Raw genomic sequence first — 17,241 nt, forward strand, 5'->3', positions numbered from 1 at the left:
TATTAAATGGTAATTTAAAAAATGTTAATGATGCTAAATGAAATTAAAACTCCCAAGTTTCATTCAGTATTACAAATCATATATTCTTATATTTATTTATATAGTGTTCGGTTGGTTATTTGGTCTTCAGAGAGATCTGTATTTTATAAGTCTTCATTATCACAATGTTTCTCAAATAAAAAGGCAGAATCTGTGACCCTGCCCAAATCAAAACAAAACAAGATCTCAATCTTTTCTTCTTTTGGAGATTATAATGTGCATTCATACACTGAAGCTGTATGAATTCCTACTGAAAAGAGACAATTTTAACTTTATCATTTATTTTGAAATCATGACCATAGAATAGTTTTGCCTATAAAAAATCTATTACATCTTTAAGAACTAATAATTTTCTTTAGAACATACTTTAAGAAGCACTAATGTAGTCTATTTTCCCCAAGTAATTAAACAAAATTTTATCAATTGTGTTTTTGTTAATAAACTTTTGGATTGTCTTTGTTTATAAATGTTTAAGAGACAGAGAAAAGTACACTTTTACATGATACTCAAAATACAAAAGACATGCAGAAGATGAAGAATACACATCTTCAATCAGTTCAGGAAAATAAATAAAAATGAAATCAGTATATATGTATTATTTTTAAATTGCATAGAACTAACCTTGTAGATAGGAAAAACAAGAATGTAAAATTCCTTGATAGTTGTTTTATCCACTTTCCTTTCCATTTTTCCTCTGTAACACAATTTATGTCCATAATTTACACTTATGCTGACATATTCAGCAACGTTGATAGCTAGTGAAAATGTCCACACACATTCATTCTTGAAAAGTTAACACTCATTTGCTACTTTAGTAGAATATGAGACCATTAGAGTGTTGGATTATCTGCTATTTTTGCTGTCTAAATTCACAGACAATCTTGATTCCTTATCTGAGTCTCCTGAAGAAATTCCTGCCAATATCATGCAGTTACACTTTCTTCAAAGAATAATTTCAACACTTGATATATATTTTTTAAACATCATGGTTTTAGCCAAATTTTAACAAGCCAGTTATTCACTTGTCTAGAATTATCCTATCATTTCATGATTTAGGTGAAAGAGACAGAGAGAGAGAGTGTGTGTGTATATGTATAAATTATTGTGTTAAGGATTTTTCCGTTTTTTCTTGACAAATTGACCTCAGATTTGCACTGAGATATTTTGCCCTATTGCAAGACATGATTTTCTAATGTCACTGATATAGTGTTTTAATATGTTCTTGTAGAAAATATTGGCTAATATTTATGCATCTTTGTGGAATATATCATAAAAGGATTACTTTGTGAGGCTTATTATTTCATATGTGAATAAAATATATTTAATGTTTGAGCCAATATGTTTTTATGTTTTTAATCAAATCAATAAAGCATTCCTTTTTCCTTTCTTCATAGAGCAATGAAGTTGTCTACTACAATGCAAAGGATGATCTTGATGTGAGTATTAAAAAAGTTTTACATTACATTACAGGCTAAACTTGACTAGGGTGAATGGCTTTCTAAACAAGCTGACCATGTTGTACATTTAGTTGGATTCATGTTCCCATCCAGCCTTAAAATTGTAGTGCTTATAGGCATTAACACATTCAAACTGTTTTTCTCTCATCTTAGACATGCCACAGTTAATTCTGTTACCCAAAAATTTCATTTTAGTTCTACATATTCTTGAAATCCTGCTAACTTCATCAGGTTTGCTGGAGTTGGGCCATTTCACGTAAAATTTTTAAGAATTTGTAAGGAATTGTAAGATAATATATTTTACAATTCACTATAACTATTTTGGGGTAGTTTTAAGTGCTCTAGACATGTTAATAGTATTGCTCTTCTAAACCCTTAGATGGTGAATGATAAATGAACTGTTTTATGATTGGCATATTGGTTCACCTATTACAGAGAGACTGAAATATGCTAACCTGAAAAGGCTAAAGCAAAACAAAAGATTATTCCTCTCTAATGGCACTTTCTGTGTGCAAGGCCTAATAGAGCGACTCTCTATAATCCAAGCCCTGCAAATCTTTCTCTCATGATTTTTTCCTTTCCTCAAAATTGCTTTTCCATTTTATGGTCCAAAGTGGATGCTGCAATATCCACAATGATATTTGCATTCTGTACATCAGAAAGGAGTCAGATGGCACTGAAGGTCATACTCTGGAAATTACAGAAGACACATCTGTCTGCACCTGTTGTCTCCTACTTAATTACTAGTGTTACCTAGTTGCCAGAAGATGTGCAGTGTAATTCCCCATCCTCCTCCCACCTCCCCATGAGCATGTTGGCAAATAAAATATAAGGTTCCATTACCAAAGAAAGAATAGAGAGAATACTAGTTGGGAGTTAGTTAGTAGTTTCTATACTTAACTTCAATTTGCTCTTCCTGGCATATTGAAGTTAGTACCCACATCTACCCCTTCAATTGAGTGACTTCTATCAGTTCAGTTCAGTTCAGTCACTCAGTCGTGTCTGACTCTTTGCGACCCCATGAATTGTAGCACACCTGGCCTCCCTGTCCATCACCAGCTCCCAGAGTTCACCCAAACACATGTCCATTGAATCGGTGATGCCATCCAGCCATCTCATCCTCTGTCATCCCCTTCTCCTCCTGACCCCAATCTCTCCCAGCATCAGGGTCTTTTCCAATGAGTGAACTCTTCGCTGAGGTGGCCAAAGTATTGGAGTCTAAGCTTCAGCATCATTCCTTCCAATGAACACCCAGGACTGATCTCCTTTAGGATGGACTTATTGGATATTCTTGCAGGCCAAGGGACTCTCAAGAGTCTTCTCCTACACCACAGTAAACTTATATTAATATAGTCAAATTCTTCAACTTGAAATGGAGCAAAAAATTCTCATTTATAGTAAAATGACTATAACATTTTATGCTGTGTTTAGTATTATTTAGTTCTTAATGCATATGTTTTGATCACTGTGACCAAAATGTTTTCTGCAATAGGAATATATAGTCTTTATTTTTAATTAATTTTTTATTGAAGGATAATTGCTTTACAGAATTTTGCTATTTCTGTTAAACCTCAACATGAATCAGCCATAGGTGTACATATATCCCCTCCCTTTTGAACCTCCCTCCCCATCCCACCCCTCTAGGTTGATACAGAGCCCCTTTTTGAGTTTCCTGAGCCATATAGCAAATTCCCATAGGTTATCTATTTTATACATGGTAATGTAAGTTTCCATGTTACTCTTTCCATACATCTCACCCTCTCCTTCCCTCTCCCCATGGCCATAAGTCTTTTCTCTATGGTTGTTTCTCCATTGTTGCCTTGTAAATAAATTCTTCAGTACCATTTTTCTAGATTCTGTATATATGCATTAGAATATGGTATTTATCTTTCTCTTTCTGACTCACTTCACTCTGTATAATAGGTTCTAAGTTCATCCACCTCATTAGAACTAACTCAAATGTGTTCCTCTTTAAGGCTGAGTAATACTCCATTGTGTATATGTACCTCAACTTCCTTATCCATTCATCTGTCGACGGACATTCTAGGTTGCTTCCATGTTCTAACTGTTGTAAATAGTGCTACAGTGAACAATGGGACACACATTTCTCTTTCAATTTTGGTTTCCTCAGGGTATATGCCTAGGAGTGGGATTGCTGGGTTATATGGTGATTTTATTCCTAGTTTTTTAAGAAAATGAAAGACAGTTAAGAAGTGTAAGTAAATACTGAAGTAAATATTCACTTTAGGACTTATAGTGTTTATAGCTTTTTTCCCCTTAAGTTTATTGCTTATCAGATGAATTTGGACCTATATAGATGATGAAATTAATTCAATCTCACCAAACATTTTGCAATATATGGTTGGATTTAGTTGGTTCTTATACTCCAACTTTATATACGTAATGATATTTTTATTTATCAAGTGTTTGTACATTTGTACATAAGTACATTATATTTCTGCATTTGTACATTATGTGTGTACATAATGCCATTTCGTTTTAATTTGAATTGGCTTACTCTCACTGTTATTTATTTCACTTTTCTGTTTACCAATTTAGAGCTTCCCTGGTAGCTCAGTTGCTTGCAGTGCAGGAGACCCAGGTTCAAGCTTTGGGTTGGGAAGATCCCCTGGAGAAGGAAATGGTAACCCACTCTAGGTCCTTGCCTGGAAAATCCCACGGACAGAGGAGCCTGGCAGGCTGCAGTCCATGGGGTCACAAAGAGTTGGGCACGGCTGAGAGACTAACATACCAATTTAGTTGTATATTTTTATTGCTCAAAGTCCACAAAGCCATATTCATTATGAAAAATCGGCAACTAGAGATTATATGATGTGAGCTTATAATCTCATACATCAATATCTAATAGCTAATGAACACAGGAACTAATTGGAATGCTAAATATTGAAATAGAGTTATCAATTAATAAATTTGTCCTCATATGTTTGAATGGGATATAAATATCTGAGTTCTAAATAAATTTTCTATTCTCTAGAATAGTTATGTATTTAACCTGTGAGTGGACTTTGAAACCAAGGGGCTGAAGTCTTGCCAGTAATGTGAAGCTGTAGAAAATAGGTAGGCCAGATTTAACCGTAGACGTATTTTGATATGCTGACACAAAAGCCAAGGACTTTGATTGCCTTTGGATGTCATACATTTTCCAGCTTGCCCCAATTCCACTCTCTTTGTTGTCTTATTCTCTGTCTATATCGCGCATCTACACACATAAAAAATAATGTAGAATTGCCTTAACATAATACAGGGATAGACTCCTCAGCACACCAACATTTAAGGAACGGTCTTGAAGGCAGGGTAGGGTGTGTAGAATAAGAGTAGATGGAAATGAGGAAACAGTAGCTTTCATAATAGAAGTAAGTCATATGTAAAAGCCCAAAGCTTTAGTTGATGTTGAGTTAAAGACTAGTTGTTCCTATTTTTCTTCCTTGTTTATTTGTCCATCACCAAGTTAAGATTTGAATATAAAGAATGATATATTCAAATGTAATCTATTGATTTTGTTCATTATAATGATGCTACATGGCCTCACTTACAGGTAAAGCATGCATTTAAAGGTGATCAGTTATCTTTTTGGAGTGTAACTTTCCATTAGCTACATCTGAATTCGTTTGTGGAGAGCTGTCATGTTGTAAGCTTTTCAAGGACTTTGATATAAGACAGTTCCTCAGGGGCATTTTATAATCTCCACGCTACTCTAGATCAATGCTATTTATATTCACCTTCTGGGTATAAAAATAAAAACTTAGTGACAGCCAGATTTAGCTAAAGTGGTGACTGAAATAAGGGCAAAAGTAATGTCCCTTAGGATTGTTTAATATTACATAAAAACTATGACTGTAGTCATTCACATGGATTTTTGCTTTGGAACTTCAAAATGTATTACTGGGCTAAAGTATTTGGTTATTTGGTTAGCCACAATTCTCCTGGTAGACATAAGGTACCTAAGGTACATAGCTATGCTGTATCTAGTATTTGCTTAAATATTTTAAGATAAAATAGAGATGATATTTCACTTCTAAATTCTTCCATATGAAACTGTTTTCCCCAATTAATAACAATACATACGTGTATAATTACTATGTATCAGTACATTGTTATATGGAGGAAATAGAGTATGATACTGAAGAGGTTGTATTCCAGAGTTCCACTGCAAGCATTTGAATCCCAGATGTGCCATTTTCTAGCCTGGTGATTTGGCAGTCACCTAGCCTCTGTTTTTTCCCCCTTGGCCTGAAAAATAAAGGTAATAGTTATACCTACCTCATATAGTTACTGTGAAAATTAAATTAGTTAATGCATATAAAGCATTTAGAACATTCCCTGTCTTACAGTAGGCAATCTAGAAATATTAGTGAGTGTAATTTTTTAAATGAATAATTATTAATATTATTACAATGCATTTAATATTGATTTGAAGTGATTTTAGTTCCACATGGGGACACATTTATGCATGTGGGTGTGTTAACAATAATTAAAGAGTACTAATTTGAGTTATTTTATTGTTAAGAATACCCTTATATTTGTGTGAAAAACTTAAGAAAATGCTTAACAAAATAAAAATTGAAATAGAATCTTCTAAAACACATTTAGAAACACATGTGAGCAGAAATTTGTTGTAAAATCCTTGTGAGTGGTATATATCCAGATTAGAAAAGATAATTAAATGTCTAAATAAAATGGAAAATAGCTAACAATTCAACAGTTAGTTATGAAATTCCACATTCAGGTTCTCCTTAGTTTTGATGGGTGGAGATACCACTATACCAATGAGGAACTGCCTTCTCCTTAGTTTTGAAATTTATTTAGGTTCTTGTTTAGGTTTTTAGAGACATCTGTCCCAATAAATCCTTAACTTTCCTAAAGGTTTAGCGAAGTAGATTCTGCAGAAGGTTTGAGTTGTGCTAGCATGCAGCACTATTTTCTTAATTCCCAGAGCAAGCAAAGAGAAAGCAGATCATTGCAAACCCTTATTAACCTAATTCTAAGATCTATGTTTTGGACTGAAATCCAAATGAAATAAATTCAACCCACAATTCCCATGTCGATAAATTAGGTTGATTTATTTGCTACATTTTATTTTATTGATTACATTAAAAATGTGACCTGTCTGGGACATTTGGCTAGTCTGCTGAATTCCCTTGCATATTTATTTTGCTATTTATTTTCTTACTGGCCTTGTCTACATTAAAATTAATCCCGACATAATGCCCTTTCTAAATGTCTTTTTAAAAGGCCAATCATTCATTTTATTTTATAGAAATATCAGTCTGCTTCTAGAATGAACCAAAAGCAGTATGTATCAAACAGTGATAAATATGTTCTAATTATTAAAGAAGGAATCAAAGTCTAGGTTTCTCTCTCTCTCTCTTTTTAAAATTATCTAATAGTATGTGGCCTTTATTTGAGGCTCTGCTAATGATTATTGTTGAATCCTCATAGGAGATAGTATAGAGATAGAATATTAATTGCTTCAGTAAAATAAATGGTATAATCAGAGTTGCCTTTTTTGTGTGTGAATCTAAAATAAATGGTTTGAATATTTTCAATGCTCTTTGTTTGGATTAGATTATAATAATAGTTATAATTGTATTGTAAAATATATATTATAATAGTCGCTCAAACTTATGTTAGCTTAATGGACTTCCCAAGTGGTGTTAGTGGTAAAGAATCCGCCTGCCAGTGCAAGAAGCATAAGAAACTGAGTTTCATCCCTGGGTTGGGAAGATCCCCTGGGGAAGGCATGGCACCTCTCTCTAGTGTTCTTGCCTGGAGAATCCCATGGACAGAACAGCCTGGTGGCCTACAGTCCATAGGGTTGCAAAGAGTGGGCATGACTGAAGTGACTTAACATGCATGCACATACTTACTCTAAACTAGGAAATAAATGCTTTGTAGGTAATGTTATCATTCACACTCATCTTTTGTGGCACATACTGTTATTTAAATAATTTTCAGAAAAGTCAAGTAAAATTTAGTGAGCTTAAGTGACTTGTCCTCTGTCACAGATGTGTATTTGGAAGAGCAGAGGATTGAATGGAGTGCAGTCAGAGTGATCCACAGCCGGAGCCGTGTGTCACTGGGCTGTGCTGCCCTGCATATGCCATGGGCATCCGTGGTGCACAGGAAGGACCCTGTGATGGAACGGTTATAAATCAAGATTTTTCCATTAAAATTTTTGAAGGTGGTTTTGATTTAAATTTTTAATTTATTATACCTATCCATCATTCTTTCCATATTTAATTTTGATGTATATGGCTTCTATTTATCCAGCCAGCTTCATCCTTGACTGTTGTTAACAGTGACTTGCAAGTAGGTAAAATAAAATCTCTGTGATTAAAAAAGATGGTTAGACTTTAAATCAGAAATCTTCACTGATCTGATCCATCATTCCTGGTGATATTTACCATGAACCCCTTAAAATTAATGCATGCACCTTTGTGTGAAATATAGCCTTATTAGAATTCATGGGACAGGGAACTGTTAAAACTGATAATAAGGAAGATTATTTCAGATTCTGTTTCCTGTAGAAATAGTGCCATGTGTTTTGGGGGCCTTCTTCCAAAAATTGAGTCTGTTTTAATTTTTTTGTAATGCTTTGTACACTTTTGCATGTGCTGCTTTTGCAAGGATAGTAAAAACATTGGTCCTAAGCTGCTTTGGAGTGGTGGCATGCATAATTCTCTTTTAGATTCCACATGTAATTCTTCCTTTACAGAGGGTAGTGTATGGTGTATTTATTTAGAACTCACTGAATTAAGTTTGGAAAATTTGGTGGTATTATGTGGGCATTATCTACTCACCCTATGTATAACATTGGGTAAACAAGTATGGGGACTGGATTGTTTTGAATGATCTCTTCAACCTTTTCTTGCATATACGTATCAGTTTAAAAAGATCACCTATTTACTTATAAATTAGATGTAAACACACGCACGCACACACACAAACACACCTGAAATGATATGCTGAGAAACCTCCCAAGAGATTTCCAAATTTTTAAGAAAAGTGAAGTTTTATGAAGTGTCAGTTGAAGTGGTGTTTCACAATAAGAATTGCCAGAAAAAAGCAAAAAGTTTTATCTAGATACTTACTTGCTAAATGCCTTTGATTATGATGACTTTCTATTACCACTGGAAATACCTCAGCAGGCCAGATGAACACAGGGATTTGTTACCAATATAGTACTAAGAAATCTAAACCCATATTTATAATAATCTTCTTGATGAGGTTAGCTTTTCTGACTAGTTTCAGTTCAGTTCAGTTCAGTCCAGTCGCTCAGTCATGTCCGACTCTTTGCGACCCTATGAATCGCAGCACGCCAGGCCTCCCTGTCACTGGTTGAACTAATTGAATCACCTTTTGTGTCTGGTAATGAAGTACAGTAAGAAGAGCTAGTGCTGGCAATGGAAGCATCATCTCCGTCATTCCCTTTTTGTTCAGTGCAACTTCCATTACTAAAATTTCAACTTCAATCACTATTAATTACAGACATCTTTTAAAGCTGGTAGAACATATGAGTAGGTTGAAGCTAAGAAAATAGTAAGTAAATTTACACATCAGTTCAATGCAGTCACTCAGTTATGTCCGACTCTTTGCTACCCCACAGACTGCAGCATACCAGGCCTCCCTTTCCATGACCAACTCCCGGAACTTACTCAAACTCATGTCCATTGATTTGATGATGCTATCCAAACATTTCATCCTCTGTCATCCCCTTCTCCTCCTGCCTTCAATCTTTCCCAGCATCAGGGGCTTTTCAAATGAGTCAGTTTAACACATCAGGTGGCCAAAGTATTGGAGTTCCAGCTCCAACATAGTGCTTCCAATGAATATTCAGGATCGATTTCCTTTAGTATGGACTGGTTGGATCTCCTTGCAGTACAAGGGACTCTCAAGAGTCTTCTCCAATGCCACAGTTCAAAAGCATCAATTCTTCAGTGCTCAGCTTTCTTTATAGTCCAACTCTCACATCCATAAATGACTACTGGGGAAACCATAGCCTTAACTGCTGCTGCTGCTGCTAAGTCGCTTCAGTCGTGTCCGACTCTGTATGACCCCATAGACAACAGCCCACCAAGCTCCCCCGTCCCTGGGATTCTCCAGGCAAGAATACTGGAGTGGGTTGCCATCTCCTTCTCCAATGCATGAAAGTGAAAAGTGAAAGTGAAGTCACTCAATCATGTCCAACTCTTCGCAACCCCATGGACTGTAGCCTACCAGGCTCCTCCATCCAGGTGATTTTCCAGGCAAGAGTACTGAAGTGGGCTGCCATTGCCATCTCCTATAGCCTTGACTAGATGGACCTTTGTTGGCAAAGTAATGTCTCTGCTTTCAAATATGCTGTCTAGGTTGGTCATAACTTTTCTTCCAAGGAGTAAGCATCTGCTAATTTCATGGCTACAGTCACCATCTGCCGTGATTTTGAAGCCCCTCAAAATAAAGTCTGCCACTTTTTCCACTGTTTCCCCATCTATTTGCCATGAAGGGATGGGACCAGATGCCATGAATTCTATCCAAATTCTGTCCATATTAAGATATAGCCTAAGGTTATATCTTAGGATATGACTTAAATTTTGTGTGTTAATGAATGTTTGACAGACCTTAATGTGCAATTCCGTAGAGTCAGTCACATCTACATTGCTCTGAAGGTGATAAATATGATGTAATGCTTCCATGATTTTATGGGCAGTAATTTAGATGGGAAAATCTCCAAGAGTGTTGAAGAATAATCTGATACTATTAAAAAAGACCTGGAAACAGTGTACCAGGCAATGGGAACAACAAGCACAAGGGCCTTAAACCAGGAAGAGCAGGATGTGTGTAAGGAGCAGAAAAATAGGCCCGTGCAGCAAGAACATGAACAACAAGGAGGACAGGGCAGGAGACGTGAATGAAGAGTGAGGCCAGAAGTAGATCGTTCAGTCTTGTGAGCCATTGAGAGGTTTTCATTTCTTTATAAATATAGTAGGGTTTTGGTTTCCTGGAGTCTGGGCTCTTTGTACATTAGTTGTAAGGTGTTAGTCTTTGCCTCAGATGTCAAGGATAAAAAATTGATCCTTTTATTCTACCAATTTTTTTAAACTTCTTTTGCCCTGACAGTATTTTTTTTTTAAGTATGTCTGTCTGTCATAATCTTTACAATATAGAAATTTGCTTTTAATTTTTTTAGAAATAGATTGGCCTCATTTAAATCTTTCATAATGCAATGTGTATATACCACTACATGCTTTCCAGTGGGAGTGTTATTTGACCTTTTAGACTATTTGAAATCACATAGTGCTTTTCATATGCAAGAAATCATTTCACAGTCCCTTTGTAGAGAAAATACCCTCTCTGTCACTCCCTAAAATTTAGGTTACATATTTATATATAGAATAGATATGTATATGTTTTTAGAGTATTCCATTCCTTTCTAACGGTGGTAATTTGCAAATTTATACTGCTCACAGAGTTTACATCAGCTTCCAGCTCTTGTCATAACACTCACCTGCACTATGGTTGTGATGGCGTTCATGCTCACTGTGTGCTAGGTCCTGGATGGGTGATTGACGAGCATTCATCCAGCATGCAAACTATCAATAAAAATTCATCAACTTCACTTTGAGAATATCCTCAGATCCTGTATTCCTACTTAATGTTATCGGCTTCCCTAGTGGCTCAGATGGTAAAGAATCCACCTGCATTGCGGGAGACCTGGGCTTGATCCTTGGGTTGGGTAGATCCCCTGGAGGAGGGCTTGGCAACCCACTCCAGTATTCTTGCCTGGAGAATTCCCTTGGGCAGAGGAGCCTAATGGGCTACAGTCCTGGGGTCATAAAGAGCTGGACATGACTGAGCGACTAAGCACAAACGTTATCATTGTAATTTTCATCAGCAACCTCAGTATATTTTATTTGAAGAATGCCTATTTTTGCTCTTAAAATTTAATATGCAAGTTACTACAGTGATCACTATCCCTTTTTGACATTTTAGTTCAATTTTATGTTTCATATTCATATTTATCTTTGAATCATTTCATCATATTTAGAAAATGTATGTATTTTTTGCTTTAATATCCCCTATGTGTTTTTAAACTTTTCCTCTGTGTTATTGTACAGTTTCAGTTGCTTACTGTTTTCCCTGCCACCAAAGTCAGGTTATTTCAGACTGTTTCTTCTTTCTATTTTATTTATGGTAATTGTAGTAGAAGAACACGTGGAGACTTAACAGTGCATCTAATTTTAAGAAATAGAATTATTCATTCAAGTTTCTTCTGACCACTAATGTTATATGTATCTTTTATATTAACTGTGAAACATTCTTTTCTTAGTATATTGAGTAAATTGCCTCTGAGGAATCCATGTTATAGTTTTTCCATAGAGTAAATCGAAGGAGTTAAAAATTTTAACTACTTGACGACCTGGAGAAATCTTCTGAATTTAGAAGAAAACTTTTATTTCTTCATCAGCCATGATTAGCTGAACTCATCTTTTTTTTTTTTTTTTCCTGTGGATAATATGCTATTCATTTCTCTATAATTTTTTTTTGTTTTCTTATTGTTGTGATTCAATAGAGCATATGTACAAATATATCAAAATCCTTAGTATCATTTTCGTGTCATATATTCAGTGTCATCCAACTCATATTTCCATTTCACTTCTACTCATTTACGCAGTGCATCTTTGAGTCATAGTGTCCTCAAGGAGAAAAATAGCAGCTTAAACCAATTAACTCAGGAGACTGGATGGTGTTCGTATTGCACCATAACTGAATTCATTATTTACAGTTCAGCGTGGCCTAACACCCTGACCAGAAAAATTATAACTGGCTGAAGGTTCAGCATCTTTTTCTCTCTATTCATTATTCATTAACTGGGCATGGGCAGCTGCAGCTGCCCTGATGAATCTCCACTGCTTATTGATGCAAGTGATTTACTGAAAGGGAGGCTTTCCTATATATCAGTCAGAACTGGTAACCAGCCTCCATGCTTAGATTCCAGTGGTAAATAGTGGTTACAGACCCAGTCTTATCTTTTAATCCATAGAGCTGATAACATGTCAGTATAGAGCAGCCTTTTAGTCTTGGTGTCCCATGAAAGTCTACTGTAAATATCATACGTCTATGATTATTATTTTCACTAGGTGATAATATACCTAGAGGCACATTATGTATCCAAAATTTTATTTGATACTGGGAATACAACAGACAAAAAATTTCAAGAATCAAAAGTATCTATATTGTAAAAGTGGCAAGGCCCTGTTGTAAATAATATCTATTAAGTAGATATTGTAAAAAAGAAAAGGATGTACTTGGGGGTGGAAGTTTTAAAATATACACATATAGACTTTGGAGACTTTTATACAAGTCTATAGTCTTTGGTTTTTGAAGAACTTGCTTCAGTACACAAGAACCCATTCATTTAATCCCTTCACTGCTGCTGCTGCTGCTGTCGCTTCAGTCGTGTCCGACTCTGTGCGACCCCATAGACGGCAGCCCACCAGGCTCCCCCATCCTTGGGATTTTCCAGGCAACAACACTGGAGTGGGTTGCCATTTCCTTCTCCAATGCATAAAAGTGAAAAGAGAAAGTGAAGTCGTTCAGTCGTGTCCCACTCTTCGCGACCCCATGGACTGCATGCAGCCTACCAGGCTCCTCCGTCCATGGGATTTTCCAGGCAAGAGTACTGGAGTGGGGTGCCATTGTCTTCTCCAACCCCTTCACTAGTGAGATGAAAATAACCATTGTGATACCTCTATGGAGAGTCTCCGCTCTTATTTAGTGTTAACTCATTTTCTCTTGGCTTCCCTCATAGCTCAGTTGGTAAAGAATCCACCTGCAATGCAGAAGACCCTGGTTGGATTCCTGGGTCGGGAAGATCTGCTGGAGAAGGGATAGGCTACCCACTCCAGTATTCTTGGGCTTCCCTTGTGGCTCAGCTGGTAAAGAATCCGTCTGCAATGAGGGAGACCTGGGTTTGATCCCTGGGTTGGGAAGATCCCCTGGAAAAAGGGAAAGGCTAGCAACTCCAGTATTCTGGCCTGGAGAACCCCGGGGACTATACAGTCCATGGGGTCTCAAAGAGTCAGACACGACTGAGCGGCTTTCAGTTTCACCTTCACTTGCTTTCATTTTCTTTTGGTTTTAGGGACACAAAAAATGACAGAGGGCAGGAGAAGGTAAACTTAGCCATAATGTGATTGTGAACGAAGTTTTTCAGTGTACATGTTTAGTTTGTATTGTGCATAGTGATTAAGCTAGTTTCTACTGCAATTTATGTGAAATATATAAACTTTAAATTTCTGAATGATCTGCTGTTGTTAGAAATAGTTTTAACATTAAAAGATAATAAAATTAAAAAAAAACAAATTTTTATTATAAAAATCAATTATTAGTGTTTCATTTAAAAAATATATTAAATATGCAAAATTATTTTGTGTGTGTCATAGAGTTTTCATTATGACTTTCCAAATTAATTTTAGTAGTATGTACTGCTTGTAAAACTGAATGACCCACCCAGCACCGGATGGTACCTCTGTCTCTTGAGTGATCCAATCTGTTATTTAATAACTGAAGTTACATTTAGATGATTAGCCCGAGGAACATGCTTCTCATGTTTCACTTATGTGTTTTAGCAAATTTGAGTACATTTTTGAATTTACCTCCTTAATGTCTCTGTATGCATTTATATAGGGTAGTCTGGAGAATCTAGATTTGTTTTAGGAGAAAAATGTTGAAAAGAGACACTTTTAACTTAATTTTTTTAATATATGATCTGGTAAACAAGGAAATCTTAATTCCAGGGGGAAAATTTATTTGAAATTTTTAACTAACACATTAAACAATATGTATTAAGTAGCTTTTCTTCACATTCTTTTTCTTAGCCAATTCCTTTGTGTCCAGTATTTGCTGTATATTAAGTATACTATATAATTACATAGTATACCAAGAAAAGTAAAGATGGATTATGATATCAGAACAGTAATTTCATACGTTTAACCAAATGAGTTGTATTTTAGAAAGTTTAATATTTTCATGAACTTATTGCAGTTTATGGAAACTGTAATAAAGGGGGACCATGGACAACAGCAATATAATTTTTTCTTAATATATTAAGCAGCTGCACAGTAAAACTAGACTTGATACATGAATATGTAAGTTGAGAAGTACACTATTTTCAGTTATTCTTCAAAGCCCTCTATATGGTGATTTATTTAATTTCTTTATTGGCTGTGCATGTAGCCCACCGGATCTTATTTCCTCAACCAAGGATTGAACCAAGTACCAGTAGTTGAAGCATTGAGTCTAACCACTGGACCACCTGGGAATTCCCTGCATGGAAGTTTAAAAGTGCAAATATTTTATTAAAATGCATTTTTAAAAAAAAATTATTTTTACTTTATTTTGTTTTACAATACTGTATTGGTTTTGCCAAACATTGACATGAATCAGTCATGGGTGTACATGAGTTCCCAATCCTGAACCCCCCCCCCCCGACCTCCCACCCTGTATCATCTCTCTGGATCATCCCCGTGCACCAGCCCCAAGCATCCTGTATCCTGTATCAAACATAGACTGGCAGTTCATATCTTACCTGATAGTATACATGTTTCAATGCCATTCTCCCAAATCTCAAAAATATACAAGCAACTTACGCAGCTCAAGTCCAGAAAAATAAATGACCCAATCAAAAAAATGGGCCAAAGAACTAAATAGACATTTCTCCAAAGAAGACATATGGATGGCTAACAAACACATGAAAAGATGCTCAATGTCACTCATTATCAGAGAAATGCAAATCAAAACCACAATGAGGTACCATTTCACACAAGTCAGAATGGCTGCGATCCAAAAGTCTACAAGCAATAAATGCTGGAGAGGGCATGGAGAAAAGGGAACCCTCTTACACTGTTGGTGGGAATGCAAACTAGTACAGCCACTATGGAGAACAGTGTGGAGATTCCTTATAAAACTGCAAATAGAACTACCTTATGACCCAGCAATCCCACTACTGGGCATACACACCAAGGAAACCAGTATTACAATGCATTTAAAGCACAATTTTTTAAGTGTGAGAGGATTCAGAGGAAATAGAAGCAACTTTCACCTTAGTAAGATAATTGTATAATGCTTAATAGTACTCTAGAAAGAACATAATATTTTAGTTACAAGTATAATACATGTTTATTGTATTATATTGGAAACAACGAGAAAGCACAAGGATGAATACCATTAAAACTATAAAACTAATGAAAGTGCTGATAATGTTACCTATATACACTCATCCTTTCATTTTTCTTTTCCTCTCATCCCTCTAAAAATATAGGCTATTTTTTCTCTTCCTATTCTGTGCTTAACATCTACTTTTAAACCTAAAAACATTTAAAAACAAATACAGCATATATATAATTCCTGATGTAATTACTCTTTTATATTACTTAACAACATTAAATTGTATTTGTCATAATAGATTATTGTGACCATTTTACTATTGTTGCATGTTTGTTTCAAGATTTGAATATTAAATGACATTTCTATAAGAATTATCATTAAATCCTCTCTCCTCCACTCTACCAATAAATATTTCTTGAGTGAATGAATGAAATATTTGCATTTATCCACATATTCCTAATCTTAATTCAGATATATACTTCACTAGTTATCTTTTATCTATCACCTGATCTTTCTACTTTTCATACATCTAAAATTTTATCAAGATATAAATGGGATTTCTGGGAAAAATGTATTTATAAAAACTAACAATATTTTCTGAAATTGTAGAAATGGAACTGTAATTTTTCCATAACTGAAAATAGCTTTATAGTTTCTTTAGTTTGCTAAGTCACTTCAGTTGTGTCCAACTCTGTGCGACCCCATAGACGGCAGCCCACCAGGCTCCCGTCCCTGGGATTCTCCAGGCAAGAACACTGGAGTGGGCTGCCATTTCCTTCTCCAGTGCATGAAAGTGGAAAGTGAAAGTGAAGTCACTGAGTCATGTCCAACTCTCAGAGACCCCATGGACTGTAGCCTACCAGGCTCCTCCGTCCATGGGATTTTCCAGGCAAGAGTACTGGAGTGGGGTGTCATTGCCTTCTCCGATCTTTAGTTTGAGTGTTCTTAATTTAGGTAGGAGAGGATATTAGAATTAACTGAGAGTTTCTTTCCAAAAACATCCTCCTCACTGTGATTTGCTGCTTATTGGTGGGGGAAGAAGTTTCCCAGGTGACTCTGATATGCCCCAGGGAATAGGTATCACACCTAATAGGTAGCCCAGCATCATTCCTAAGTCAGAAAGCTGAAGTCTAAGAAACAGTCCAAGACATTATTAAATACAACTGAGGAGAACCAACTCTTCTGATATCTTTACTTTCTACCAAGCCTTTCTGTGGTTTTTTTTGTAAGTATGTGGTTTGTAATAGGTTTTATATGAAAACAAACAATCGGCATCACATAAACTTGAGAACACTGAGGGTAAATGTTATTTTCTTTAGTGGAGCTTATCTCAGAGTTTTGATGTGCCAATGTGCTTTGTTATTTCCTTAATGTAAGAGTAGAAGAGTATTACTACCTCAACTTATTTTAAGTTGCATCCAACCCTTATAGAATCTGCAGGGACTGTTTTCTCTTCAAATATCCTTTGACAAATATTACTGGCCATATTGCTGTGTGCATGCATCTGTTATTCAGTAATAATAACCCTCTGCCCTGTGGAAGGTAGAAAAATTGAGACATCCGTTAATATGCTTAT

The 17,241-nt window shown here is 35.7% G+C and overlaps 1 protein-coding gene across 7 annotated transcripts in view; it reads left to right on the forward strand.

Annotated features, from left to right (window-relative positions):
• Positions 1-17,241, forward strand: part of CACNA2D1 (calcium voltage-gated channel auxiliary subunit alpha2delta 1) — a 526,060-nt gene that overhangs the window by 320,511 nt on the left and 188,308 nt on the right. For all 7 annotated transcript variants that reach the window (XM_068973034.1, XM_068973032.1, XM_068973033.1 and 4 more), the window contains exon 5: positions 1,434-1,475. In XM_068973034.1, coding sequence (XP_068829135.1) covers positions 1,434-1,475 — 42 coding nt within the window. The remainder of the gene's footprint in view (positions 1-1,433; positions 1,476-17,241) is intronic.

The sequence above is a fragment of the Capricornis sumatraensis genome, chromosome 5 (genome assembly GCF_032405125.1).
Source record: "Capricornis sumatraensis isolate serow.1 chromosome 5, serow.2, whole genome shotgun sequence".
Classification (NCBI taxonomy): Eukaryota; Metazoa; Chordata; class Mammalia; order Artiodactyla; family Bovidae; genus Capricornis; species Capricornis sumatraensis.